This window comes from Callospermophilus lateralis, chromosome 11, assembly GCF_048772815.1.
Source record: "Callospermophilus lateralis isolate mCalLat2 chromosome 11, mCalLat2.hap1, whole genome shotgun sequence".
NCBI classification, from domain to species: domain Eukaryota; kingdom Metazoa; phylum Chordata; class Mammalia; order Rodentia; family Sciuridae; genus Callospermophilus; species Callospermophilus lateralis.
In genome coordinates, this window is record NC_135315.1 from 5348930 (window position 1) to 5373765 (window position 24836).

At 47.4% G+C, this 24836-nt stretch overlaps 2 protein-coding genes across 5 annotated transcripts; both read right to left on the bottom strand.

Moving 5' to 3' along the window:
- Positions 1 to 219: 219 nt before the first annotated feature.
- Positions 220 to 5335, bottom strand: Cdk3 (cyclin dependent kinase 3). The gene is made up of 8 exons (XM_076870863.2): positions 5257 to 5335; positions 4585 to 4710; positions 4172 to 4252; positions 3981 to 4101; positions 3696 to 3866; positions 3499 to 3600; positions 3013 to 3216; positions 220 to 930 (listed from the first exon to the last, which is right to left on the bottom strand). Exons 2-8 carry the CDS (start codon positions 4698 to 4700, stop codon positions 808 to 810), a joined length of 918 nt encoding a protein of 305 aa, XP_076726978.1. The 5' UTR covers positions 4701 to 4710; positions 5257 to 5335; the 3' UTR covers positions 220 to 807.
- Ten1 (TEN1 subunit of CST complex) lies at positions 4627 to 24815 on the bottom strand. Of its 4 annotated transcripts, none has more exons than XM_076870867.1 (5): positions 24591 to 24815; positions 15530 to 15627; positions 12767 to 12924; positions 5662 to 5786; positions 4627 to 4710 (listed from the first exon to the last, which is right to left on the bottom strand). In XM_076870867.1, the coding sequence occupies exons 2-4, from the start codon at positions 15616 to 15618 to the stop codon at positions 5665 to 5667; spliced, it is 369 nt and encodes a 122-aa protein (XP_076726982.1). In that variant the 5' UTR covers positions 15619 to 15627; positions 24591 to 24815; the 3' UTR covers positions 4627 to 4710; positions 5662 to 5664. The 4 variants fall into 4 exon arrangements, with proteins under 4 accessions (XP_076726982.1, XP_076726980.1, XP_076726981.1 ...); XM_076870865.1 differs by lacking the exon at positions 4627 to 4710 and adding an exon at positions 19682 to 19887 and having other exon boundaries at positions 5355 to 5786; XM_076870866.1 differs by lacking the exon at positions 4627 to 4710 and having other exon boundaries at positions 5355 to 5786; positions 24712 to 24815.
- Between the last annotated feature and the right edge of the window lie 21 nt (positions 24816 to 24836).

Below are 24836 nucleotides of genomic sequence, written 5' to 3' on the forward strand. Positions count from 1 at the left end.
TTGCTTAGGTCCTTCCCTGGGTCAGGGCATGGACGTGCCCAGCTTGCCTGCCTGGTCAACAGGGTGTTCATGGAGTGGGGTGGCTCCTTGGATTCTGGGCAGGGGTGCAGTGGGAGACCATAGAAAGAGATTGCAGGAGAACACTCTCCCCTTGCCAGCAAGCCCAGATGTCCCCAGAGCAGAACAATGCCAGAAAACTTAGGAATGTGCCACATTTATTTCACATTTGTCAAATAAAAGAAAACCAACTTCAGTATCTTCAGTGGCGTGACAGCTACTGAGAACAGCCACAAGTGTCCAGACCTCTTTGGGGGTCAGGAAACTGTCCCTCTCCCCTACTCACCCCTCCCGTTTAACTTGGGATTCCCAAATGGAACTTCAACTCCTCCTGCAAACACTTTAAATCCAAAAACACCAGCAGAGGGCTCCCTTTCATCCAGTTGGGGTGGGGGGTGCTGGTTCTGCCACTACAGCTAGGTCAGTTGAAGGGCCTGGGGGATCCCTGGAGCTCACTGCCTGCAGCTTCGGGCAGGCTTCCTGCGCCCCACTTGGCACCTGTTGTTCCAGTGACAGGGAACTGGGGATCAAACGTACTTCACCATGCATGCAGCATCTGCTCTTCTATTTTGAAAAGGACCGTCGACCCCAACAAACAACACAGACTTGCTAACCTGCTGGCAGGACTAACCCAAACTCAGCCCCCTGATGGCTGATCCAAATTCCTTAGAGCTTTGCCCTCTCCCCAGGTTTGTTCTCTTGGGAGGTGCGTGGGAGGCAGACAGATTGAGGTGGTAGGCCTCAATGTTCTCAGCGGCAGAAACCCTCCAGCACACACTGGGAGGCCGGGGAGGGCTCAGGGGATGAGAAGTATGGGTGGGCAAGAGCGGCCTTGGCCGAGATCCTCCGGCTGGGGTCATACTGCAGGAGTTGCTGGGAGGAGAGAAGAGGCGTAAAGGGGTTGAGCCTGGGTGCGGCCAGACGGGGGAGTGAAATTCCCCTCCCAGGCCCCAGCTAGAGGGCCCAGGCCCAGAACCACATGAAGCCACTTGCCTCCTAGCTCTGGAGCCAGTTCTGGACACTCCCAGAATCTAGGGACAAAGGGTTAGTTCTGCTCCAGCCTTATGAGTCAACAGTCTGCTTTAGGCAACTGAAGCCCAGTCATGCCCCTTCCTTGCTGAGAGTTCCAGGTCCCAGCCTGCTTCTGGCTGGGAACACAGGCGTGTCCCATGTGTGGGTAAGCAGGCCCCAAACCTCAGGTTTGGGCATACTTGAGGTGGAGCAGGAATACAAAGAGCAGAAGGAGAGGGAAGGAGGAGGCAACAAGACAAGGGACCGTGGAGTCTCTAAACCCACGTCATGGGGAAGCCAGGGTGGAGGAAGCCAGTGCTGTCCTGGGTGGATAATATGCACAGACTTCTGGAGAGCTGGGCACGCAGCCTGAAGATGAACTGCCTTCCTCTTGACTCCACCAGAGTAGCAGAAAAGCAGCTCGAGGCTGGGACCCGCGGTGTGTGCCTATAGCAGCTTTGGGGGCTGAGGCAGGATTCAAGTCCAAGGTTATTCTGGCAACTTAGTAAGACTCTGTCTCAAAATAAATAAGAAAGGGCTGGGGATGTAATGTGGTGGTCGAATGTTGGCCTAGCATGTATGAGGCCCTGGTTTGACCCCAGCACTGAAAAAACAACAACAAAAAAAAGTGGCTCGGAGGCTTTGTGGTCAAGCAGGGATGGCTTTGGCTGAGGAGGCCTCTGGGCACTCTGGCCAGTCCAGGGGTCAAGGTGGTGCTATAAGAAAGATAAGCGAGGGCAGTGGCAGGGTCCCAGGCAGCAGGAAACAGTCTGTTCTGAACAGCTTGTGTGAGGGCACGGGGGGAATACCACGGCAGGAGGAGGGGTGGCCCCTACCTGGGGTAGCAGGCAACTGACATTAACAGTGAGGTCCAGGGGGAGTGATCCAAAACGCGAGGCAGGGCTGGGATGTGGCTCAGTGTAGAGTGCTCGCCTAGCCTGAGCAGGCTCTGGGCTCAATCCCCCAAAAAAAAAACACACAAGCCAACTAGGGGAAGCAATAAGTGCTGTGGCCTAAGAAAAAAGCTCAACTAGAGGAGAGAAGGTTTAAAAGGGAAGGTGAACCTTGGACTTATCACAAAGAGGCCTCTAGATGGGACAATCAATACAGCCTGGGACAAGCCAGGTGTGTACAAGGGCCAGGGAGGAGACCAGCCTGGACTCAGAAAGAGTGAGGGTTGCGGGGCACAGTAGCACACACTTAAAATCCGAGCTGAGGCAGGAGGACCGGAAGTTTGAGACAAGCCTTGGCAGCTTCTCAAAAAATGGAAAGAGGGCTAGGACTGTAGCTCAAGGGCAGAGCGCTTGCCTAGCATGTGTAAGATACTGGGTTTGATGGTCAGCACCACATAAAAATAAACAAAATAAAGGCATGCTGTCCATCTACAAAAAAAAATTAAAAATTAAAAAAAAAAAAATAGAAAGGGGGCTGGGGTTGTGGCTCAGTGGTAGAGTGCTTGCCTAGCATGCATGAGGCACTGGATTCAATCCCCGGAACCACATAAAAATAAACAAATAAAATAAAGGTATTGTGTCCACCCACAACTAAAAAATAAATAAATAAATAAATAAATAATAAAATAGAAAGGACTGGGAATATAGCTCAATGGTAAAGTGCCCCTGGGTTCAGTCCTCCATACTGCCACCACCTCACCCCAAAAAAGGAAGAATGAGGGTTATCCCAGCTACTTGGAAGGCTGGCAGGAGGACTACAAGTTTGAGGCCAGCCTCTTAGTGAGGCCCTGTCTCAAAAAAAGGGCTAGGAATACATTTCAGTGGCAGAGCGCTTGCCTGGCATGTATGCAAGGTCCTGGGTTCAATTCCCAGTAATATACACACACCCCATAAAAGAAGAGGATTACATAAGAGGCCGGTTAACAAAAGGGACAGTCTGGTTGGAGCAGATGCTGGGGCTAGGAGGCGTTTCTTGCCCACCAGGACCTACCATGAGCAGATCCTTGCCCTTGGGCTCCAGATTAGGCACAATTTCCTCCAACCCCTTCCTGGTCCACTTGGGGAAGCTGCCCTTATAGTCAGGAAGCTGGGTGACCCCTGGCCATGTGGCTTCACTGGGTGTCCCCAGGGTGCGAAAGATACGAAATAGTTGGTCAATTTCAGAGTCACCGGGAAACAGTGCTTTACGAGTCATCTGGAAAAGGGAAGAAGAGAAGGCGTGTGTTTGACAAAGTGTCATAATGAATCCAATGCCAGAGAAGTGGCCAGAACCAGGGAGGAAACTTTAGGATGTCATTCCCAGGGCTGTGCTAAAAGTTCCAGCCTTTTCTGAATAAAGCTGGGTTCCTGGTCCTGTAGCCAGTCCTAGCCACCCCTCAATCCACCTCTAACAGAGGTTATCAGTGAGCCCCGCCACCACCCCATAGGACACTGCCTATGCCTCCTTGGGACCAGGCTTCTGTCTCTTTCTCTCTACCATCTCTGCAAAGATGCAACCAATGCTCCAGACATCCACAGCTGTGGAATAAAACTTGCTGCCCAAGAGGATCTCTGGGGCACGATACCATAGTGTCACCACCTGTGGAGTCAAGAAAGAAATAGCATAATTCAGGTGGCTGACAGCACAGGTGTCATCCTTCGGCTGTGTTCCCTCCCCCTTGTCCCTCACTCTACCTCATGGGTGTAGGTGCGCAGGGGCACCCCGAAGGCTCGAGCCAGACCAAAGTCGGCCAGCTTGAGGGCTCCAAACTCATTGATGAGCAGATTCTGGGGCTTCAGGTCTCGGTGGATGACCCGATGAGAGTGGCAGAAATTCACTCCCTGTAGTAGCTGGAAGAGGTAGCTCTGCAGAAAGGAGCAGGAGGAGCCCCCTGAGCCTAGGTGGCTGGTGTGGGGCCGGGGCGGGGCGTGTGTGTGTATAAGTGTGGCCGCCTTGCCCTTCTGTCTGTTCCTTGGCACCTTAACTAAGTGCAGGGGGAGCTCTGAGACTGGCATGGAGTCCATGTACTTCTTCAGGTCCTGGCTGAGGAACTCGAACACCAGGTACAGCTTCTTCTCGCTGTGCACCACATCCAGCAGTCTGGCAGGGAGATGGAAGTCAGGACGCCATCTTCTTGGTACCACCTTCCCTGGCTCCTTCCCCAGCTCACCTGACAATGTTGGGGTGCTTCAGTTCTTTGAGCAGGGAGATCTCCCTGATGGCAGTGCTGGGGACCCCCTCCATTTCCCTGCTGGAAAGGAGGGCACAGCCAATGGGTAAGAGCAGGAGTCACTTCTAGCCAGAGGGATCCACTTCTGTGGTCCTCACTCCCATAAGGATGACCTGTCCTGAGATGGACACCCTGAACACCTCAAGCTTCACACAGCAGTGCCAGGGCAAAGACTGACCAGGGGACAGGGAGTAGGGATGAGGACAAGGGCTGCACCATGGTGGCAGTACGACTGGACAACACCTGGAAAAGGGGTTGAGCGTGAACCCTTGAATTGAGGACATGGAAGGGGAGCTCCCAGGCGGTGGGTGGCTGAGGCACGGGGCAGGGGTTCCCATCATCCCAGCACTCACAAATCCAGCCTGATCTTCTTGAGTGCCACAAGCTGCCCAGTCTCCTTGTTCTTGGCCTTATAAACCACCCCATAGGTGCCCTCTCCAATCTTCTCTACCTTCTGGAACACATCCATGTCTGCAAAGCTGTCCAGGAAGAGAGACGTTACCCCGGCATTCACACCCTGTGCACGGCACCCCTGCTGCCTGCCTCCCGCCTCCATGTAACACCCTGCCCAGCCCTAGCCTGTGACCCTGCCCCCCTGCACACTGCCCATTCTGCTTGGGAACCTGTCTCAGGGATGGCGCTGCCCCTCGCTGGGACGCTGCGCAGCCCCAGACCTTTTGCCCAGTGCCTGGCTACGGAATGCAGGAGGGCCCAAACTTCTTCCGCCTAAGCCCCTGTGTCAGCCCAGCCAAGCCCAGGTTCTGGGAGCACAAGACTGCCCAGAAGGGCTGCCAGGGATGAAGGACAGTGGGAGGCCGAGGTCACAGGTTAGGGAGGGCTTCTGAAGCCATAGTCCTACTCTAGGCCACATGGTCAAGGGCCAGGGCCTAGGCTGGGCCTGTTTGGCCATGTTTAGCCTCCTTTGAGGGCAGAACCTTGGCAGGGGAATCCCTGTGAGTTCTGGGCCCCCCACCTGGCTCCTGGTCCCCCAAACCCTCCCCTCAGACACCCAGCCCAGAATTCACCAGAAGCCTGAGCGGCTGCAGCCTCACTGCCAAGTGGGTTGCCTGCTCCGCAGCTCCCCCTCCTGGTCCCTTCCAGCACAACACCACATGCACACACGGAGAGGTCATGCCCACTGGGCCTTTATTCAGGAGGATCTTCTGGGACCCTCTGTGACCCCACACGAGGCATAGGCCCAGGGCCTTGGAGCGCCACTGTCTGGAGCCTCCTGGAGGGTAGGGGTGTCAGATCTTGACACCTGCTCCTAGGCTCTCATTTCTGGAACAATCCCAACATAGAGGAAGAGGCTGGATTGGCCACCCTGCCCCTCTACTCTCTGGCTCCAGTCAGACTCTACACTTCTGCAGTGGCTCTAGCAGCTCAAAGGTTTGGCCTCAGGAGTAGGTGGGGGCTGCTGGCGTCCTCACTTCCTATTGGCTGCTGCCTCTCTCTTGCTGGTACAGCCGCTGCTCCAGGATGGCTTGTTCTAAGGAAGGCAGATTTATCCCTTCCACACAGGTCAGCACCCGGGCCTTCACCACGTAACCTCCATCTGAAAGAAACACCAGGGCACTGGCAGTGACTAGGATACACCCAACCCATGCTTCTGGGGATTTCTACTTGTTGGGTCCTGAGTTTTGACAGCTAGAGGTGGAGGCAAGACAGATGGCATGTGCAACGCTGGCAATTTGTCCTCTTGGGCCTCAGAACTGTGGGCCCATATGCACACAGCACATGCCTGGAACTTAGCCAGCATCCTGAATGTTCCATATTTGGGGAGGTGGGTTCTGGAAGATGGACCCTCGACTTCCCACCTTTGCCACATAATTCCTTGGCCTCCTTTGTTCCCAAGTGCCCAAGGTCAAGGAGGGGTCCCATCACCATCCTAGCTCTCCATGTGTCCCAAGGAAAAGGCCTCCTTGGTACCTGGCAACTGGAGACCAGGCAAAGAGAAACTCACGTTTAATAAATACAAGGGACTGAGTTCAAGGCAAGTTGGTCCTGAGAGGGGCAAGTCACCCAACCCAGAATGAGACTTGGAGCTACTAACACATGCAGTGGTGACCTGATACTTAATATCAATGTTCAGGTGACAGCACACAGGAAGGACATTGGGGCTTACACTAACAGATGCCCATCTATTTTCAGGTGGACCAGTAGCTTACACCTGTAATCCCAGAGACTTGGGAGGCTAAGACAGAAGGATCCCAAGTTCAAGGCCAGCCTCAGCAATTTAGCGAGGTCCTCCGCATTTTAGTGAAATCATCTCAAAATAAAAAATAAAAAGGGTTGGAGATATAGCTCAGTGGTAAAGTACCCCAGCATTCAACCTCTTAATACAAAAAAAAAAAAAAAAAAGAAAAAACACTTGTGTTCTCTCTGCTCTTTGGACACTTTAATAAATACGTTCAATGTTCTAGAACATTATCCTGTCTTCTTTTGATCCACAGAGACTCTCTGATTATTAGATAAAGACAAGCCTACTCTTCTTTCCAGTTCAGGCCACTTATCCATTTAACACTGCCTGGGGGAGAATTCAGTGTCCACTGTCTAGGAGGGGCCTGTGAGGTTCCTGTGTCAGCTTCCATCAGCCCAGTGCTGGGCTGCAGACCCGGCGCAGTCTAGGGAGGCATGGGTGCAGAGTTGGGGATGTATCTCAGGGTAGAGCAATCACCTGAGGCCCTGGTTTCTATCCCCAGCATGCACGTGCGCGCACACACACACACACCACACAGGAGCGGGTGCGTTACAAAATCTGGGTCTACTGATGGGTGTAGGTAGTTGATTCTCACCACGCAGGCCTCTTCAGTCTGGTATCTATCCTGATCAATCAAACAGTATTATTTTCCTATTTCCTCTGTTTTTTGTTTTTTTTTTTTTTTTTTTTTTTTGGTGGAACTGGGGATTAAACTCAGGGGCACTCTACCACTGGGCTACATCCCCAGCTCTTTTTATTTTGTTTATGTATTTACATTTTGGGTCAGGGTCTCACTAAGTTGCTGAGCCTGGTTTCAAGCTTGTGATCCTCCTGCCTCAGCCTCCAGAGTTGCTGGGATTACAGGTCAGTGCCTAGCCTGCCTAATCTTTACTAGAAAATGAGAGCCTGGTCCTCTTAGGACACTCAGCCCATAAGGCAGCCGCAGGTGTTCAGGACAACTGGGCAGAACAAGAACAAAATCAGAGCACTTTAATTCACGGTTGGCATTGTTAAAATTTTCAAAATAAGGGCTAGGGGTATAGTCAGTGGTAGAGCGCTTGCCTGGTGTGCATTCAGGCCCTGGATTCCATCTCATCACTGAAAAATAAAACTCAAAATAGGATCTTATATCAAATATTTCCATACTTCCTGTATGAAGATTTTCTTAGGAATCGGCCTAAATTTCATAGAATTTTCCATAGCGTATGCCTAGCAGCTATTTCCTCCCTGGGAAACCCAGACTTCTGTATCTATATTGCAAAATATGTTGATTCTCCTATGAATGAGAAAAGGTATTAACTTGTGGGAGTGTAGTGGTCACACATGTAATCCCATTGACCCACGAGGCTAAGGCAAGAAGAGCCAGCCTCTGCAATTGAGTGAGACCCTGTCTCAAAAATTAAGAAATAAAAAATGAGCTGTTTGCATAGCTCAGTGGTAAAGCACCTCTGGTTTCAATCCTCAATACCACTGGGGAAAAAAAAAAGCATTAACTAAGGAAGTGAGCTTTATGATAGTCACAGGGACAAACTGGTCAAAATGTTATCCATCTGCAAAAGCCCAGAGTAAACAGAATGAAAAGAAGGGTGCTTGCAGAAGCCTGTGGTGTGGGAGAAGGGAGAGCTCATGACTCACATAGCTGGAGAAATGGTCACTCAGGGGAATTTCTCCTTGCAAAGATAAAGAACTGAGAACAAAGAAGGTTGCAAAATACAGAAGGCAGTGGGCTGGGATGTGGGAGGGGGACAGGGAAATAGGTGTCACTGAGGAAGTGAATCTGAAGGGAAGGAAGGTGGCTAGGCTGGGAGATGCCTCTTTGTTTTAAGTTTAATGATCTTTGTCCCTGGGCTCAATCTCCAGTACCAAAAAAAAAAAAAAAAGTTTAATGATCTGAACTGACTTTAGGGTAGGCCCCGGAGCCCAGCCCAATGGCCCCCTGGTAAGGAGGAACCCCTCTTCTGCTCAGCCTGGAGGGAAGGGGATACCGACGGGTGTGCATAATTTGAGGAGGGGGCTGCTATGGCCTCCATCAGCTGGGGCGTCAAAGGAGAGGTAACTGGAGAGATGGGAAGAGAGGGGCAGCTGGGTGGGGAGGCGGGCCAGGACACCTGGAGGGACTTCCAGGCAGTGTGGAGGGGCCCAGAGAGAGAAGGGGTGCTGAAAGCAGGGCGCCCCCGTCCACGTCCACGGGGGCCTTGATCTGCACTCATCATCAGGGAGGGTGGGTGTCGTCAGGCAGGAATGGCAGAAGGCAAGGGCTGAAACCTCTGCCAGAAAGGTGGGGAGAGAGGCGGGAGCACACCCCGGAGTCCCGGGTCCACGGGTCCTGGCCGGCCAAAGAGCAAAGCTGTGGAAGGGAGTGAAGGGCAGGAAGACACCGAGAGCAAAGTTTCGGTGGCAGAGGTGGAGCCACCGGCAAAGACCAGGTCCAGGGTGCAGGAGGGGGGTGGGCGTGCCAGGCGGATCTGGAGCAGAGGTGAAGGGTGGCGCAACTGGCTGGCAGCAGGAGAGGGACAGGGATGGCTCCACGGACCTGCCACCTGCCGAGCCTGCTGGATCTGGCCTCACCTCTGGGTTCTGTGGGGTGTGAGTCGTGGGAGCCTGAACAGGCCCCAGGGCGAGGGCTGCGGGCCTGGGGAAAAGCCAGGTTTCAGCAAAGGCAAGAGCATAATAAGGGGTCGGAAAGGAAGGCTTCTTCTGAGGGCACAACAGGAAGTTTCCCAGTAGGGAGTAGGGCCAAGGGAAGAACAAGAACAGTGGGATTCAAATAAGTAAGCACGTGGTGGGTCCAGGCTGAGAGCTCCCGGTGCACCTGGCTCAGAGGGTCAGCTCCGAGAGCTTCATGGGGTCACTCTGGCTGATGACATCTGTATGTCTCAGCATAGCTGGTAGAGGGGATTTTGAATATCCCACTTCAAAGAAAGGTTAAACGCTTGAGGTGAGGAGTATGTCAACTACCCTGGTCTGACCATTACACATTGATACCTATACTGAAATGTGTCAGTGCACCTCATAAATACATATAATTACCATGAGTCAATTAAAAATACTTAAAACAAAAAGCTGGGTGTGGTGGCACACACCTGTAATTCCAGCTTCTCTGGAAGTGGAGGCGGGAGGATCACAAGTTCAAGGCCAGACCCATCAAGTTAGCAAACCCTTGTCTCAAAATGAAAAATAAAAAGGAGCTGGGCACAAGACGCACACCTGTAATCTCAGCGGCTCGGGAGGCTGAGGCAAGAGGATTGTGAGTTCAAAGCTAGCCCTGCAATTTATCGAGGCGCTAAGCATCTCAGTGAGACCCTGTTCCTAAATAAAATACAAAATAAGGTTGGGGATGTGGCTCAGTGGTCGGGTGCCCCTGAGTTCAATCCCTGGTACAAACAAACAAACAAATAAATAAATAAGAAGTTTAGGGACATAGCTCAGTGGTAAAGAACCCCTGGGTTCAGTCCCTAGAACCGCCAATAAAGGAGGAACCTCCAGACAGGAGAAGGTGTGTCCTAGAACCTCCAAACCTGGACAGGGACCCCTGAGCCCCTGCACAGTGCCCACAGACACTGTCAGACCCGGGCACTGATCACATGGCTGGCTTCATCTTTTCAGTCTCTTAGCTAGCTCTTAGGTGCAAAACTGTCAGGAAGGTGGTTTTAAGTGGCCTCTCCTTTGTCCCCAGATCTGTCAACCTGTACACAAAGCAGGTCCATGTCTGATTGACCTTTGTCTCCCCACAGGACTTTGGACCTGGCCCAGGGAGGTTTAAAGCAGCTACAGGGTGCCTACTCTGCCCGGTTAGAGGTGAGGGTGGCCAGGGCCACGCTCAGCCCACACGCCTCCTCATCCTCTCTTTAATGAGTTCCTAGAGCCAGATGTGAGTGAGTAAGTGCACTATGCCTAGAAGATCAAAGAAGAAACAGGGTGAGGGCAATTCCCTTGAGCAAGTGGTGATGCAAAAAGTGAGACACAATCTACAAGCCTGTGCCCCCTGAGGCGCTTCCTTCTCTGCCTGGGGCTTTGTTACATTCGGGGCTTTGTTTCTGTTTTACAAGGGTGCTTCAGATGGGCTTTGTTTCTGTTTTACAAGGGTGCTTCAGATGGGGTGCTGTTCCTGTGGTGTGACCCACTGGAAGCACTTGGTACTTCACTGATCGGCGTCCTGCCATGCTGGATTGATGGGCTTCTCCTTCCGTTATGACAACATACATGTCAATCTTTACCTAATGGTTTTAGCAGCCAGCAAGGATTGTTGCCTGGATTTATTATTTCATCAGGGATCTTAAAAAGAAAACATGGCCAGACAGGGTGGCACGATGAAACCTCAGCAGGCCAGCCTCAGCGATTTAGCAAACCCTTGTCTAATTTAAAAAGTAAAAAGGACTAGGATGTAGCCCAGTGGTAAAGCACCCCTGGATTCAATCCCCAGTATTGAAAAAAACAATAATAATTAAAAACAAAATAAACCTGGATTTTGAGCACAGTGGCACACCCCTATAATCCCAATGACTCAGGAGGCTGAGGCACAAGTTTAAGGCCAGCCTGGGCAGTTTACCAAGACCCTGTCTCAAATAAAAAATAAAAAGGGCTGGGGTGTGGTGGTGTATGCCTATAATCCCGGCAGCTTGGGAGGCTGAGGCAGGAGGATGGCCAATTCAAAGCCAGCCTCAGCAATTTAAGCAAGGTCCTAAACAACTCAGTGAGACCCCGCCTCTAAATAAAATATAAAAAAGGGCTGAGCATGTGGTTCAGTGGTTGAGTGCCCCTGGGTTCAATGACCAGTGCTGCAATAAAATAAAAAACAAAGTAAAAATAAATTTTAAAAGAAGGCTGGGGGTGAAGCTCAGTGGGACAGAGTGTACTTACCATGTGGGAGGGCCTTGGTTTGATCCCCAGCAGTGCACGCAAATAATAATAAATAAATAAACACAGTTGGCTTTATATGTTAAAGGTCCCACCCCATTTTTACATCCACAAAAAATCCCAACTCCGCCTCCTGGCCTACTGTCTCATCTTGTTTCAACCCCCACCTATATTTGCAATTGGGTTTTAGGTTTCCAGACATGGACCCTGGGGTCCAGAGAGCTCTCAGGATTAACGGCAGGGGTGGAGATCTTTTATGCAAAGCCTCTTTATGCTCACCCCTGCTCCTCCCATAACTCTCCTCAATCAATTATGAGGGCAGGAACCCTGTGAGCTCAAAGGCTTAAGCCTAATAAAGATTAACTTTTATTAAGTCAAATATAATTAAAGTAAGTACCATTTGATTACTTTTTTCTCTGATGTATTTAATCCAGAGTTAAAACACTATTGTGACTTTCAGGAAGTATAAATCAAGAAAATATTTGTATCTTTTAAACTATAGGTTCTACTTGAGGAAACTGCACTGAAGACAAAGTCAGAAAAGAGACAAAGATTAGTTGGTTGTGGTGACATAGGATGCATCCTGTAATCTCAGTTACTCAGGAGGCTGAGGCAGGAGGATTGCCAAGTTCAAGGCCAGCCTGGAAATTTACCCAGATGCTGTCTCAAAGTAAAACGAAAAGGGCTGAGGATGTGGCTCAGTGGTCAAGTGCCCCTGGGTTCAATCCTCAGTACTGCTACAGCAACAAAACCCTTAAAGATAGTGCAGGAGAATGTTATCTGCAGCATTCTTTCTTACTCTTTTTTCTTTTGTTCTCTCTGTTACACTGACTTCCTAGCTGATTATTACATCCCTGTCATTTCCAAGCCTTGGTTTTCTTGTTTACGAAATAGCAATAAGACTCAAATTAAGGGCTGGTGGGCAGAGTCAAAAAGATAGAATCCACCTCAAACCAGGCCTGGGCACGTTGTAGCCTTCAGAAATTAGTGGCTTCTCCTATAATCCCAGTGGTTCCAGAGGCTGAGGCAGGAGGATCACAAGTTTAAAGCCAGCCTCAACAACTTATCGAGGCCCTAAGAAACTCAGTGAGACCCTGACTCTAATAAAATACAAAAAAGGGGCTGGGGATGTAACTCAGTTGTTAAGCGCCCCTGGGTTTAATCCCTGGTACCAAATAATAATAATAATAAATAATAATAATAATAATAATAATAATAATAATAATAATAGTGGCTTCTCTCTCCTCTTTCTCACTTCTCCACAGTCCCTCTCTTTGACTTGGCACCACATGGCAGGTCCACTCTGAGTCTCCAATTCTGCCTGTCTCCCAAGAGTCCTTGACTTTGTGGACTGATTTGGAAGGCATGCTGACCCTAATGAGGCACCCCATCACAAGCCTACCTCCTACTTCCTGACTCACCCAAAAGTGCCCCAACTCAGAACCCAGAGCAGAAGGCAGCGTGAGGCCGCAGCTTACCCTCCTCCGGCTCGAGCTCCCCAAGGACCACGTACAAGGAGCCCACCTGGGCCTGGAACGGCTCCACCAACTTGGTACAGACAAGAACCCGGTGCTGATCAGATCCGTGCTGAGCCCTCAGGGTCACCCTGGACTGGGTCACGTCATAGAGGCACAATCTGGAGAGCGGAGGAAGCGAGGTCGTTTCTATCCACAGAACCACCACAGAACTCAAAAGGTTTTAGGAGGCCAATAAATCTGGGGACATCCACAGCCATCTTCAATCCACCCAAGAAAAAACTAGAAACAACAAGTGTTTCAGTCTGTGTTATAGACCAGGAGATGACTTTCATTTAAGTTTCTTCCCCTTGTTTTAAATTTTCTTAATGGTATTTTGTAATTTAATTTTTTTTTTCTTGTATGTTTTTCACTTTCTGTGTCTTAGCTGAGATTTCTGCTGATCACAAGGACATTGTGAAGATGCGTTCTTGGTTATTTCTGGACATTTCATGATTTCAGCTTATATTTCTGTGATACAGTGCAAATTATTATTCTTTTGTATGTTGTGAGGTAGGGATCAAATTGTTTTTCTCCCATAAAAAATCTGGTGATTCCAGCACCATTTTTTTTTCAAAAAACCATTAGAGAAAAGGCTAAATGAATTATGGCATAGTCATGCTCACCTAATGACAGGATATGCTCTGAGAAGTGAGTTGCTGGGCAATTTTATCACTGTGCAATCAGCATAGGGCACACTTATACAAACCCAGGTGGCTACCTACCACACTATATTGAATAGATTATTGCTCCTGGGCTACAAACCTGTACCACGTATTACTGTGTGGAACATGTAGGCAATTGTAACCCAAGAGTAAGTATTTGTGGACCTAAACATATCTAGACATAGAAAAGGTACAGTAAAAATATGAGGTGAGAGGCTGGGGGACTGGCTCAGTGGTAGAGCGCTTGCCTAGCATGCGTGAGGCCCTGGGTTCAATCCCCGGCACCACATAAAAATAAACAAATAAAATAAATATATTATGTTTATCTGCAACTAAAATATTTTTAAAAATATGAGGTAATCATAATTTTTTGGCTCCATTACTCCAATATAATTTTTTTTTTTTTTTTGAGTATGTGTGTGTGTGTGTGTGTATGTGGTTCTGGGGACTGAGCCCAGGGGTGCTTTACCATTGGGCTACATCCCTAGACCTTTTTTGGTTTTATTTTGTTTTTAGAATCAGGGTCTTGCTAAATTGTTGTAGCTGGCCTTGGACTTCTGATCCTCCTGCCTCAGCCTCCCAAGTAGCTGGGATTACAGGCATGTGCCACTGTACCCAGCTCCATTTTAATCTTATGGGACCATTGTCATATAAAATCTCTTGTTGACCTGTATGTTATGCCATGCGTGATGGTATATTTAGATGAGGTAGATTTATACACGTGACATGAAAGCATGTCTAGCACATGCAGCTATGTAAGTGCATAAATGGTACAATATAGAAACACCACCGAACCTCATCTAGGCTAAAATATGTCCTCAGATGTGTACACATATATCCCAGGATGGGCCCCATTGAATTGCATTTCCTGGGACCCACATCCTCATGCAGTGCCCTGCCATGCTGAATAGGGCTGATCTGGGTAACCAGCAGATTCTGCAGGAATGAGGGACAGTGACCTCTGACTCTGTCATAAATACATGGTGGCCTCCACCTTGCTCTGTCTCTTGGATCGCTCAGTCTGGGAGAGACAGCTGTTAGAAAGAGCCTCACACAGCCCTTTGGAGAAAGCCACATTGTCCCAGGCTGAGTGTTCCCGCCAGGAGCCAGCAATAATTTGCCAGCCATGTGAATGAGTCACCTTGGAAGTGGATCCTCTAGTCCATCAAGGGACAAATGGTACCCGTGGCTATTATCTGGGCTGCAACCTCATGAGAGACCTGAGCCAGACCCACCCAGTTAAGCCACCCTTGAATTTCTGACCCATACTAACTGTGAGATAATAAACATCTGTGGTTTTTTGGCGTGGGGGTTACTGGAGATTTAACCTAGGGGTGCTTTACCGCTGAGCTACAAGCACCAGCCTTTAATTTTTTTTTTTTTTTTTTTTTAATTTTGAAACAGGATCTCATGGGGCTGGGGATGTGGCTCAAGCGGTAGCACGCTGTGCGGCTCGGGTTTGATCCTCAGCACCACATACAAACAAAGATGTTGTGTCTGCCGAGAACTAAAAAATAAAAATATTAAAATTCTCTCTCTCTCTCTCACTCTTTCTTTAAAAAAAAAAAAAAGAAAAGAAAAGAAACAGGATCTCATTAAGTTGTCTAGGGCCTTGCTAAATTGCTGAGGCTGGCCTTGAACTTGGGATCCTCCTGCTTCAGCCTCCTGAACTGCTGGGATGACAGCATGCACCACTGTGCCCAGCTAAGGCACTATATTTGAGAGTGATTTATTATACAGCATATGCAACCAACAGAGAATACATGTACATACATATATTGGCCACCCAGATGTATGTATATACATACATATGGACATGAAAAAGTGTAGAAAGATAATCACAAAATGTTAGCAGTAGTTATCTGGACAATGGGATTGTAAGTGATTTTGCTTTCTTTACTCTTTTCTGGACTCCCTATATTTTTACAACGAATACATATTCATTTTTAGCATTTTTCATAATTAGACAAAACTATATAAAACTACTCTAATTGCTTTATTTTCAGGGTGGAACCATTTAAACATTCCCCCTCCAACCATGTGACAAGACCACCTTTCTCACCTGCCAAATGTTCTCAGGGTGCCCCCATCAGGAACCTGGCCAGCACTGACCTCCCAGGGGAAGTAATAGATCCCAGGTTTGGGCAGCATTGTTGGTTCCTGTAACCAAATAGGATGGATTTTTGAAGTTTCCTGATAAACCAAGCAAAACACAAGACAGATCCAGAGATGCATAAGACCGGCAATAACACCTGGAAGACTAGCTCTAGTCGGGAGAGAGATACAATTGAAAACAGTTTTGAGCTCGGCATGGTGGTGCACACCAGTAATCCCAGCAACTTGAGAGGAGGAGCAGGAGGACCACAAGTTCAAAGTCAGCATCAGCAACTTAGCAAGACCCTGTTTCAAAATAAAAAAGGCTGGGGAAGCTAGGCGTGGTGGCGCAAGTCCGTAATCCCAGTGGCTCTGGAGGCTGAGGCAGGAGGATTGCAAGTTCAAAGGCAGGAGGATTGCAAGTTCAAAAGCAAGGCATTGAACAACTCTGTGAGACCCTGACTCTAAATAAAATACAAGATAGGGCTGGGGATGTGGCTCAGTGGTTGAGTGGTGCTGCGTTCAATCCCCATGTATCCCCCCAAATAAACCAACAAATAAATATCAATTTCATTAAAAGGGAGGGGGTTGGGGATGTGGTTCAGTGATTAAGCACCCCTGGATTCATTCCCTGGTACTAAAAAAAAAAATTCTTTTGATAGGTTATTAATGCACATAAAACACACACACAGCCACAGACCATATGGAGAAGTACTGTTTCTTACTCCAATCTCAATGCAACCCATTCCCAGCAATGCCCAAAAGCATGGGTCTGTGAAGGAGCAGACAGCTTCCAGCTTCACAGGCTAGAGGATGTCTGTTGTAGCTACAACAATTTTCCTTATACTAGGTTTCCTCTCAAATATTCAAGAATGGGCTGGGCCTGGTGGCACATGCCTGTAATTCCAGCAGCTTGGGAGGCTGAGGCAGGAGGATCGAAAGTCCAAAGCCAGCTTCAGCAATTTAGCAAGATCTTGTCTCAAAATTAGAAAAAAAAAAAAAAAAAAAAAAGAGGGCTGGGGATGGGCTCAGTGATAGAGCGCCCCTGGGTTCAATCCCCAGTACCATAAAATAAAATAAAATGTTAGAGAACTAGGAATTCAGGGATAATTAATTGTTCAATGACAAAAGAATCCTGAAAGCAAGAGCTTTCAACTATTCCTGGACCGGATAAGCACACAGAGATGGGAATGAAGACAAGACGATAATGAAATAACCCTAAAAACCCCGTAGAAAACAGATGACACAGCCTCAGTCCAGAAGTTAAATATAACCTAGAATCTTGCACAGTTGGTATTATTACAAGGAGGTCATTGGGCAGTGTTGCAAGTCAATGTGCAACGGACATTTTGAGGAGCTGCCAAGAGCAGGCTTGGTTTGTACAGATCAGGAGCGACCGGCTGAGTCTCAGCTGGCCCCATCCCCCTAAATGTGCGTTTTGTGAATTGCTGCGATCAGTGAGCAGAACTGTCGGTCACTAGACATGAAACAGCCCCCTAATCACCTCTGGCATGACCAAGAAGCAAAAATCGAGAGAAAACAAAAAATAACCAAGGAGAGAAAAAAACAGAGCACTGGTCCGTTAGGGGTCATGGGGGACAATCCCCTTTGGTCCAGCAAAAAGATGACACATGGTGGCTGTTGTGGCACACACCTATAATTCCATCCACTTGGGAGAACAGGCGGGAGGGTCTTAGCCTGGCAGCTTACTGAGAGCCTGGATCAAAAGAAAAACTAAAAAATAAAATAAAATTTAAAAAGGGCTGGGTACATAGCTCAGTGATAGAGACCCTCTGGGTTCAGTCCCCAGTCTTGGGGGAAAAAAAAGTGGAATAAGTTATAGCTCAGGGGTAAAAATCTCCTGGGTTCAAACCCCAATACTGTTAATTTTTTTTTTTTTTGTAGATAGACATAATATCTTTATTTTATTTATTTATTTTTATGTTGTGCTGAGGATTGAACCCAAGGCGTCACACATGCTAGGCACTCTGTCACTGAGCCCCAGCCCCAGCACACACAGAGTTTGATTTAGGAAAGCAGATACATATTCAAAGAATCGGGGCAATCTTGAGAGACACCTTTGGGATAAAGTAAAGAATACGCATTCAAGGGAGAATGTGGACTATCTGCAGAAGGAGAGAGCGCCCTGTGCCTGCATTTATTTCTTTGTTTATATTTTTGGCACTGGGATCTTTTTTTCTTTTCTTTTCTGTTTTGGAACTGGGGATCAAATCTAGGGCTTCACGTATGCGAGGCAAGCACTTTGACATCCCAGCCCTGTTTTTGGTACTGGGATTGATCCCAGGGGCTTTACCACTAGTTACATCCCCAGTCCTTCTTGATTTTTTTAAAAATATTAATTCTTTTAGTTTTAGGTGGACACTATATTTTATTTTTATGTGGTGCTGAGGATCGAACCCAGTGCCGCATGCGTGCTAGGCAAGCACTCTACCACTGAGCCACAACCCAGACCCCTTAATTTTTATTTCGAGAAAGGGTCTCACTAAGTTGCCCAGGCCCTCAAACGTATAATCCTCGTACCTCAGCCTCCCAAGTAGCTGGGATTATACATGTGCACCATCATGCCCAGCTTTTAAAAATTTTGTAATGGGCTGGGGTTGTGGCTCAGAAGTAGAGCGCTCGCCTAGAATGCATGAGATTCTGCGTTTGATCCTCAGCACCACATAAAAATAAAATAAAGACACTGTGTCCATTTATAATTAAAAAATAAATATTAAAAAAATTTGTAATCACTACCATAAAGACAGATTTGGGGACAAATTGTCAATGGAAGGTAAAAATACTACAAAAGTCTGATAAGAAATAGGTCTCGATATGTCTCCCTGCAGACTCCTTATTAATTACAAAGGGAAAAGGGATGTACTTCACATCCCTTTTAGCAAATACAGCTGTTATGGACCTCCTGATAAATACCGAGAAGGCATGGCACTTCTGTTGTATTCCTGCCTATGTGTCACATGACTGTAAGGAATAACAGCCATGACTGAATTGAGGACACTGTGGGAAACAAGCTTATTGTAATTCTGAAGCGCAACAGTCACAGCAGACAGAGCGCTCAGGTAAGAGATGACAACAACATGACAACCATTGTGGACTGCACTGTGTCCTCCCAAAAAGACCCAGTGGAGAACTCTCAGGACCTCCGAAGGTGCCCTTCATGTGAGACAGGTCTTTGCAGAGGTCCTCAGGAGGGTCCTAACCCAACATGAGTGGTGTCATAAAAAAGGGACAATCTGGATATAGAAACAGACACAATTTAAGGAGAAGGTCAATTGAAAATCAAGGCAGAGAGGGTGATGCAAACACAGGCCAAGGGATGCCAAGGATTGCCCACAAATCACCAGACACTGGGGCTGAGGAAGTAGCGCAGTTGTAAAGTGCTTGCCTGGCCTGCCTGAGGCCCCAGGTTCAAATCCTAGCCCCACACACATACACACACACACACACACAAAATCACATCACTGGAAGCCTTTTATAGGTGAGGCCTGGAATCCGTAGGAAATGAAGACCACTGAATATCATTTATGATGCTGCCTTGGATCTTAGGCTGGAGAAAAAAAAATCGTGGTAAAGGTCATTACTGGACAATTGTAAGACCATTTCTAAGATTGCAGATTAGATAACAGTATTGTATTGATATTAAATTATCTTGGCAGGGGCTGAGGATGTGGCTCAAGCGGTAGTGTGCTAGCCTGGCATGCATGCGGCCCGGGTTCGATCCTCAGCACCACATACCACAAAGATGTTGTGTACGCCAAAAACTGAAAAATAAATATTGAAATTCTCTCTCTCTCTCTCTCTCTCTCTCTCTAAAAAAAAATTAAAAGTAAATAAATAAATAAATAAATTATCTTGGCAACTGTTCTGTGGGTGACCTTGCCCTTAGGAAATAAACATGGGTTCTTACGAGTAAGGATCAGGATTTCCATCTTGTTTTCTCAGATGGTACAGAAAACAAAAAGCAAGTCAACAAGAGTTGACCCAGCAGCTGTGGCAAAAAGTTAACTAGTAGATCTGGGTGAAAGGTATGTTGATTAACTTTATTCTCCAATTCTCGTATAAGTTCAAAAATATTTCACAATAAAAAGACAAAGCTCACCAGGATCCAGCTCTCCAACGAAGCTACTCTACTAAATGCTGTGTAACTGTCATCGTCACATCCAGAGTGGCGAAGGGCAAAACTACTACAGTGTGAAGACGTCAACCGGCTTTATTTTCCATTCTAGAACCAGGCAATGCTGCATTCCATGGCACAGAATAAGTGTTCCAAGGGGCTGGGCAGCAGAGGTGGGCAGCAGAGATGGGCTGCAGAGAGAGAGAAGCAGAGAAGGGCTAGGAAAAGAGACGAAGAGCAGAAAGGACTGGTCATTCCAAAGTCACCTTCCTCCTAAGGCAGGGACAGGAAGACAGAACAAAATAGCTGACAGGTCAACTTCAAGGTTATTTTTTGTAAGGATTAAATGATTAAGGGACCTAAGGATTAAGGCAGAGGGAATCTCAGTGTCATGCTATTGGCCTGTTTGGGAAATTTGGCTGTTGACCTCATTCTCCCGATTTCAGATGGTCAGGTAACATGGGTGACTCCATCTCAATATTTGGTCTGGCCTGCTGGGTCCCAGTGAAGGAGTCAGAATTGTGGCCTCCTGTAATTTTTATTTGACAAGAACAATTGGCTTTCTAGAATATTAGGACTGGAAGTCTTTTGTTGAGCACCTTCTGTAGGACGGGGGCCTTTGCACTCACTCATTTTCTTTTTGTTTTAATTTTGATGTTGTTTTCTTTGTTTTATTTTATTGTACACTGACCATTTATTTTCTTCCTTCTTCTTCATTTTTTTTTCTTTGCAATACCAGGATTGAACCCAGGGGTACTCTGCCACTGAACTACATCTCTGCACCTTTTTGTTTTGAGGCAGGGTCTTGCAGAGTTGCCCATTCTGGCCTCAAATCTGTGATCCTCCTGCTTTAGCCTCCCAAGTCGCTGGGATCACACTGACCCGTTTTCTTAAAATGAACAGTCATGGATCACCAGACATCTGGGGAAAATTGCAAGAATTTGTCCCTCACAGTCCCTGAAATTGTCACCTGTCCCTCACAGTCCCTGAAAGTGTCACAGTGCTCCATCGGCTTAAACCTAGGATCGTTCTAGATGCATCCTTTCCTCTCATGGCCTCATCCAATCCCCACCCTGTCAGCTCTATCCAAGCCAGAGGGCGAGGGTCTCCCTGTTTCCATGGTCATCACCCCGTCCATGCCTTTACCAGGCCTCTAACTGGCCTCTTTCTACTTTGTCCTGCTACAGTTCATTCTCTTCACAGCAACCACGAGATGTTTTCAATGGGGAAAAAATGCTGTAGGGAGTATTTTTGGCCAAAACCTCAAGTCTGAGTCTAGCAGAGCCTCTAGATGTTAACCAACAAAGTACAGAAAGCTCAAAAACAGAGGAATATGTCAAAGACGCCACAGAGAAGGGAAAAATACGGGTTGTGGGAAATTCCACAGGAAAAAAGATCCAGTTTCTTAAATAGAAATAAATTGAAGGGAAAAAAATATACAGGAGAAAATCATATGTTGTCAAGACTTATACCCACCCACGGCAACTTGTGGACCTTGTGTGGACCCAGATTTGAACAAAGCAACCGTCTTTTGATGGAGGAAACTTGATTATATTTCGGGTCTCTGACATTAAGGAACTTGAGTTAAGATTTCCAAATGTGGGCTGGGGATGTGGCTCAAGCGGTAGCGTGCTCGCCTAGCATGCATGCGGCCTGGGTTCAATCCTCAGCACCACATACAAACAAAGATGTTGTGTCCGCCAAAAACTAAAAAAAATAAATATTAAAAAAAAATTCTCTCTCTCTCGTTTTTAAAAAAAGATTTCCAAATGTGATAACTATTGAAATAAAAACAAACATACTAAATCTATTCATGGACAACATGTAGAACTTGCTTAAAATTAATGTGGTAGCAACTGGTTGGAGGTGTAGTTGATCTCGGTGGAACCCGGGTACAGAGTACATGTGGAGTTCTCTATAGGACTCCCCCTACCTCTGTACCAGTTTTCAAACGTCAATCAGACCACATGACTCCTTGTTGAAAATCTATGAAAGGTGCCCGATGACAACCACTGGAATTGAGAGCCTTTACCTTGGCTGTAATAGCAGGTGGGGTCCACTCCTGCCCCACCTTTCTGCCCTTCCCCTTCCTCGGCTCACATCTCAGGACCTGGACCTGCTCATTCCTTGGTTGGTTTCCTTTCTTTCAGGTCCCAGTTCAAATATCTTCCACTGTGAGGCCTTCCTGGTCCACCCATCTAAACTAGTATTCTCCCCATACCCAATTCTATCCATAACCTTGATTCATTTTCATTATTTTGTTTACTAAACAATCAGATGTCAAATGGCATGGTGTTTTATTTGTTTAAAGCCTGGGTCACCCACTAGACTGAAGAGGAGAATTCGAAAGCCTTATCCCCTGCTGTGTCCCCTGTGCCTCACACAGGGTCTGGGACATTATTAAATATTCAAGAGTATGGGTGAAGAGATTCATCAAGAGAAAAGCGAAAACCAAAACCACCTGTCCCCACACACAGTCTGGACACTGAGAACCAAAGCTATACTACAGGGCTCTGCCAGAACCCTATATTCCTTGGCATTTCTTTACTTTTCTGAACTGTCTACCCAGCAAATGGCTGGAGCTCAACAGCCATTCTGTGCACTGAGATTTATTCAATTTCCTTGACTTGCTATCTCCAATCACTTTAGACTATAGTTTCTTTTTTTTTTTTTTTTTTAATCAGAGATTGAACTCAGGGGTACTCAACCACTGAGCCATACCCCCAGCTTTGTTTTGTATTTTATTTAGAGGCAGGATCTCATTAAGTTGCTTAGCACCTCACTTTTGCTAAGGCTGGCTTTGAACTTGCAATCCTCCTGCCTCAGCCTCCTGAGCCACTGGGATTACAGGTGTGCACCACTTTCCCCAGCTTAGACTATGGTTCTTGCCCACTCATAATCAAGAACCAAAATTGAAAGACCCACCTTAAACCAATTGTTCAATTCTCAATAAATTTTGACTTTACCATCCCCACTGAGACACTGCCAAAGTCTTGCCAGATAGTGATTCCCTTTTACCCAGTAAGCAATAAACTGAGCTTTATCTTATCAACAGTTTGTTTTAGTTATATTTGTAGTGCCAGCTTTTTCTTCTTTTTTTTCTTTCTTTCTTTTTTTTTTTTTTTTGTACTGGGGATTGATCCCAGGGATACTCTACCACTGAGCTACAGCCCCAGCCCCCTTTTTTTGTTTTTTATTTTGAGACAGGGTCTCACGAAGCTACTCAGGGGCTCAGTAAAATGGCTGAGGTTGGCTTCTAAGCTGTGATCTTCCTGCTTCAGCCTTCTGAGTTGCCACCATAACCAGCAACAGAGTACCAACTTTTGGCAGGAGTAATAAAATCCACAGTAACTTGGCGAAATAATGTTTAGTGGAGGAGGGGGTGCATTACACCCGTTAACCTCAGTTAACAGTGCCTTGCCCAGGTATACTGGGCCCAGAGAAAAAGAAACCATCAGCAACAATTATCTTGTCTTCATTCAGCATTTTGATATTTTGTTCATGGTGGGGGTTTTCTTCATTTTGATTGTGGGGCTGGAAATATAGCTGAGAATATATGGTAGAGCACTTGCTTAGTATGCTGGAGGCCCTGGGTTCCATATTGCCAGCAACCACATAAACAAACTGCATTAAAATATTATTCATCTTTAGTATTGGCTCTAGAGCCTCCTTATAATTTGTATCCAAGGTGAATGCCAGTACTGTACTGCAAAAACTTAAGTATGTCGAAATTTACAAAAACAAATTAGGGAGAGGTAAAGGATTTGGGTAGTGTGCTACATCTTATCATGGCACGACCTCAAAAGGTAACTAAAATAAATGCAGAAATAATTTTTTTTGGTTGGGGTACCAGGGATTGAACTCAGAGGCACTTGACCATTGACCCACATCCCCAGCCCTATTTTGTATTTTACTTAAAGACAGGGTCTCACTGAGTTGCTTGGTGCTTCACTAAGTTGCTGGGGCTGGCTTTGAACTTGCAATCCTCCTGCCTCAGCCTCCCAAGCTGGGCCTGGCCAGAAATAATTTAAGTATTTAATGTAGCAATCTTTTGAGCAATATTAACTAAAAGTGAAAAGTGGTTGCTTCTGAGGATGGGGAAGTCTTGCTTTTTATTATGAATCCTATGATTTTTTTTTTTTGGGGGGGGTGCGGGGTATTGAATCCAGGGCCTTGTGCATTCAAGGCAAGCACTCTACCAACTGAGCATACCCCAGCCTGAATCCTATGATTTTTAGGCACATGTGCAGTTACCACTTTTTGAGGATGATAGCACAAACAAAAAAGTCTGGATGCCAAGATCTCTAAGAACCGCCCTTCAGTTTAGGGAAACAACAATAAAAACTCTGGCCTGATGGGTGATGCAGACATGTAATCCCAGAGACTGGGGAGGCTGAGGCAGGAGGGTCACAAGTACAAGACCAGCCTCTGAAAGACCCGGTCTCAAAATAAATAAAGGCTGGGGATGTAGCTCAGTTGTAAGCGCGCTCCTGGGTTCACTCTCCAGTGCGGTACACGCGCACACACACACATAAAATCTATCCTCAAAGGCAGGTCTCAAGAGAAGCATGCCTATCTCATAGGGAACCTCTGTAAATCTGCACCCAGACCTCTACAGCCCACGCTGGCCCAGGCACACCATTATTTTAATAGAACTTTGCCCCATTCCTTTTTCTCCAGTCTGGGAAGATTCCGGGAAAACCTAGGTCTTCCCCCTACAATTACTCAAAGCCTCCCACGCTCTCTCCGCCCATAGGCCCCTGAGTCCCATCCTTCCACTGTTTCCCCGGGACGGTTTAGCAAAAGGATCCGGAAGTGCCGGGCAGACGAATGCCAGAGCGCAGGCGCAGACTTCTGTCGTGTTGTCCCGCCCCCTCCTAAATCCCCAGCCAACCTGTTCACGGTGTGCCCGGGCCTCAGGTCCCTATTTCCTCTCCGTGCGATCACGAGACGCGAGAGAGGCGCGATACCGAAAGCACCTGGCTCCCCCTTCACGCCCCGGGCAATCTGCTGACCTTCCGCCTAGGTCCTCTTGGCCAGGGGTCGGGAGCAGGGGATTCGTCCGCTTTGCGGGCGGTCCCGGCACAGGCGCCCGGGGTCACGCGCAGAGGGCGGTGAGGAAGAAGGGGCGGGCCGGGGC